At 41.6% G+C, this 3,376-nt stretch overlaps 1 protein-coding gene across 1 annotated transcript in view; it reads left to right on the forward strand.

Moving 5' to 3' along the window:
- ENH_00009780 (hypothetical protein) overlaps nt 1-78 on the forward strand; it is a gene marked incomplete at both ends in the record, with an annotated part of 274 nt that extends 196 nt beyond the window's left edge. The window contains one exon of the mRNA XM_013584193.1: nt 1-78. Within this exon, the coding sequence (XP_013439647.1) occupies nt 1-78 (78 nt within the window).
- Between the last annotated feature and the right edge of the window lie 3,298 nt (nt 79-3,376).

Below are 3,376 nucleotides of genomic sequence, written 5' to 3' on the forward strand. Positions count from 1 at the left end.
CTGCTGCGCAGCAGCAGCAGTTTGCTGCTGCTGCTGCTGCTGCTGCTGCTGCTGCTGCTGCTGTTTGGCTGCTTTTAGAATTATTGTTGCGAATTTGAGTGCATTTTTGCTGGTTTTTGCGCTGCTCTGTGTCTCTTTTCGTGGAGATTGTGAATTTGGAATTAATTTGGAATTATAAAAAGTTTTTAATTTTTAATTTCGAAAAAGATTTTTATTTTTGCTTCGAACTCCGCAGGTGCGCCGCAATGGCCCTGGCCCACGACCTCGCGGAAGCCGTCGTGGGAGACATAACTCCGCTGGATGGCATTTCGGAAAAAGAAAAAAAAGAAAAAGAAAAAAATGCTTTTCTTTTCATTTGCAAATTCCTCGACAACAAACGCGCACAAGAAGTCCTCGCGCTTTGGGAAGAATACGAACGAGGTGCTTCTCTTTTAGTTCAAGTTTCAAACTTTCAAGTTTCAAATTCCAAAAAATATTCAAGTTTCAAGTTTCAAGTTTCATCTTTTCAAGTTTTAAATTTTCAAGTTTCAAAAAATATCCAAGTTTCAAATTTTCAAGTTCTAAATTGTTCAAGTTTCAAAAAATATTCAAGTTTCAATTATTCAAGTTTCAAAAATATTCAAGTTTCAAATTATTTAAGTTTCAAAAAATATTCAAGTTTCAATTATTCAAGTTTCAAAAAATATTCAAGTTTCAAAAATATTCAAGTTTCATATTATTCAAGTTTCAAGTTATTCAAGTTTCAAATTATTCAAGTTTCAAATTATTTAAGTTTCAAATATTCAAGTTTCATATTATTCAAGTTTCAAATTATTCAAGTTTCAAGTTTTCAAGTTTCAAATATTCAAATTTCGAGTTTTGAATTTTCAAATGTTGAAGTTTCAAAATATTCAAATTTCAAATTTCGAAGTTTCAAAAATTGAAGTTTAAAAAAATTTATATTTCAAAAAAAAAATTCAAATTTCAAGAAATTGGATTTCAAGAAGAAGTTTCAAAAGTTTGGATTTCGGAAATTCAAATTTTAAAAAATGAAATTCAAAAATGAAATTCCAGAAAGTTGAATTTGCAAAAATGGGATTTAATGAATTCGTGCATTTTATTTATTTATTTATTTATTTATTTATTTATTTATTTATTTATTTATTTATTTAAATTAATTTAATTTTATTTAATTTTATTTTATTTTATTTCTTTTTGAATTCCAAAACTCCTTTTGCTGCTGCAGGCGAAACCCCTGAGGCGATGCTGGTTAAAGACGCGGACAAGTTCGACATGATAGCAAAGGTGAGAAAACCCTAAACCCTAAACCCTAAACGCTAAACCCTAAACCCTAAACCCTTTTTAGCCTCCCGCCGGCAGCCGCAGCGGAGGCGCTGCAGCGCCCGCGCCTCTACTCTAAACCCTAGACAAACCCTAAACCCTAGACAAACCCTAAACCCTAGACAAACCCTAAACCCTAGACAAACCCCAAACGCTCGACAAACCCTAAACCCTAGGCAAACCCTAAGCCCTCGTAAAACGCTAAACCCTAGGCAGACGCTAAGCCCTGGACAGGTCCTAAACCCTAAGACATCCCTAAACCCTTGGGAAAACCCAAACCCTAAAACCCTAAACCCTTAAAAACCCCAAACCCTTCCCGAAGTCCTAAACTTCCTACAAAAAGCTAAACCCCTTGAAAACCCTAAAGACTCCGCAAACCCTAAAAATTATTAAACCCTAGAAACTGCCAAACCCTAGACACTGTCAAACCCTAGAAACTGTCAAACCCTAGAAATTGCCAAACCCTAGGATCTGCCAAACCCTTTCTGAAACCCCGATTTAGGGTTTAGGGTTTGCAGGCATTTGAATACGAAAAGAGCCACGGGGTTTGTTTGGAGGAGTTTTTCTCTTCGACGGAAAATGTATTTCGAACAGAAGTGTTTAAGGAGTTGAACAGAAGTTTGCGGCAGCAGCGCAGCAGCTGCTGCAGCAGCAGCAGCAGCAGCTGCTGCAGCATCAGCAGCAGCAGCAGCAGCTGCATGCAGCAGCAATGAAAGGGCTTTAGACTTGCGTTTCTTTTTATTGTTATTTCAAATTCTAGAAAATTAACTCCCCGCCATTTCTTTTCCAATTTCCAATTTAGTTCAATTCATTTCACAAATTCCATTTCAGCTGCTGCCAGCTGCTGCTGCTGCTGCTGCTGCCCCACGTCTGCTGCAGCAGCAGCAGCAGCAGCAGCAGCAGTGCTGCAGTGACAGCAGTGGCAGCGCTTCAGCAGCAGCAGCAGCGCTTCAGCAGCAACAGCAGCAGCAGCGCTGTAGGCGCAACAGCGGCGGTGCTGCAGCAGCAGCAATAGAGCAGCAGCAGCGGCGCTGCTGCTGCTGCAGCACCGCTGCTGCAGCAGCAGCAGCAGCAGCGCTGCGCAGCCAATGTTTCCGTGTCTTTGTTTGTCTTTGCTGCTGCTGCTTCGAGGGGAGTAGACTTTGAGTGTCTCTGCAGCATTTGTTTCAAACTATTTTAAATTGTTTTTAATTGTTTTATTTTTATTTTATTTATTTTATTTATTTTATTTTTTATTTATTTTATTTATTTTTCCTTTTTGCTGCTTCCGTTTGCTTCCTTTAAGAGCTAGCCGCAGCTAGCCACAGGCAGCAGCAGCTAGCCACAGCTAGCCACAGCAGGCAGCAGCAGCTAGCCACAGCTAGCCACAGCAGGCAGCAGCAGCTAGCCACAGCTAGCCACAGGCAGCAGCAGCTAGTAACAGCAAGGAGCAGATAGCTACGGCCAGTTGTAGCTAGCCACAGGCAGCAGCAGCTAGCTACAGCTAGCCACAGGCAGCAGCAGCTAGCTACGGCAAGTTGCAATTGGCCGCAAACTGCAGGTCCTAGCCACAGCTGGCAGCAGCTAGCCACCGCTAGATGCAGCTTGCTGCTGCAGCTAGCTGCGGCTAGATGCAGCTAGCTGCAGCTTGCTGCAGCTAGCTGGAGTTGGCAGCAGCTAGCAGCAGCTAGCAGCAGCCAGCAGCGGCTAGCTGGAGTTGGCAGCAGCTAGCAGCAGCTAGCAACAGCTAGCTAGCTGGAGCTGGCAGCAGCTAGCAGCAGCTAGCTAGCTGGAGCTGGCAGCAGCTAGCAGCAGCTAGCCGCAGCTAGCTGCAGCTAGCTAGCTGGGGCTGGCAGCAGCTAGCCACAGTGTGCTGCAGCTAGCTGCGTGTGGAGTGTGCAGGCGGTGGCTTCAAACCCTTGGGAAAAGTTGAATTAAATTTATTTTGGATTTTTGAAATTAAAAACGATAAAGACAAGAAGGATTTATTATTTATAAATGAAATAAAACAAAATGGATTTATTATTTATAAATGAAATAAAACAAAAAGGATTTATTTATTTGTAGATCGGCTTTG

This window comes from Eimeria necatrix, genomic scaffold (genome assembly GCF_000499385.1).
Source record: "Eimeria necatrix Houghton genomic scaffold, Enh_scaff1294, whole genome shotgun sequence".
NCBI classification, from domain to species: Eukaryota; Apicomplexa; class Conoidasida; order Eucoccidiorida; family Eimeriidae; genus Eimeria; species Eimeria necatrix.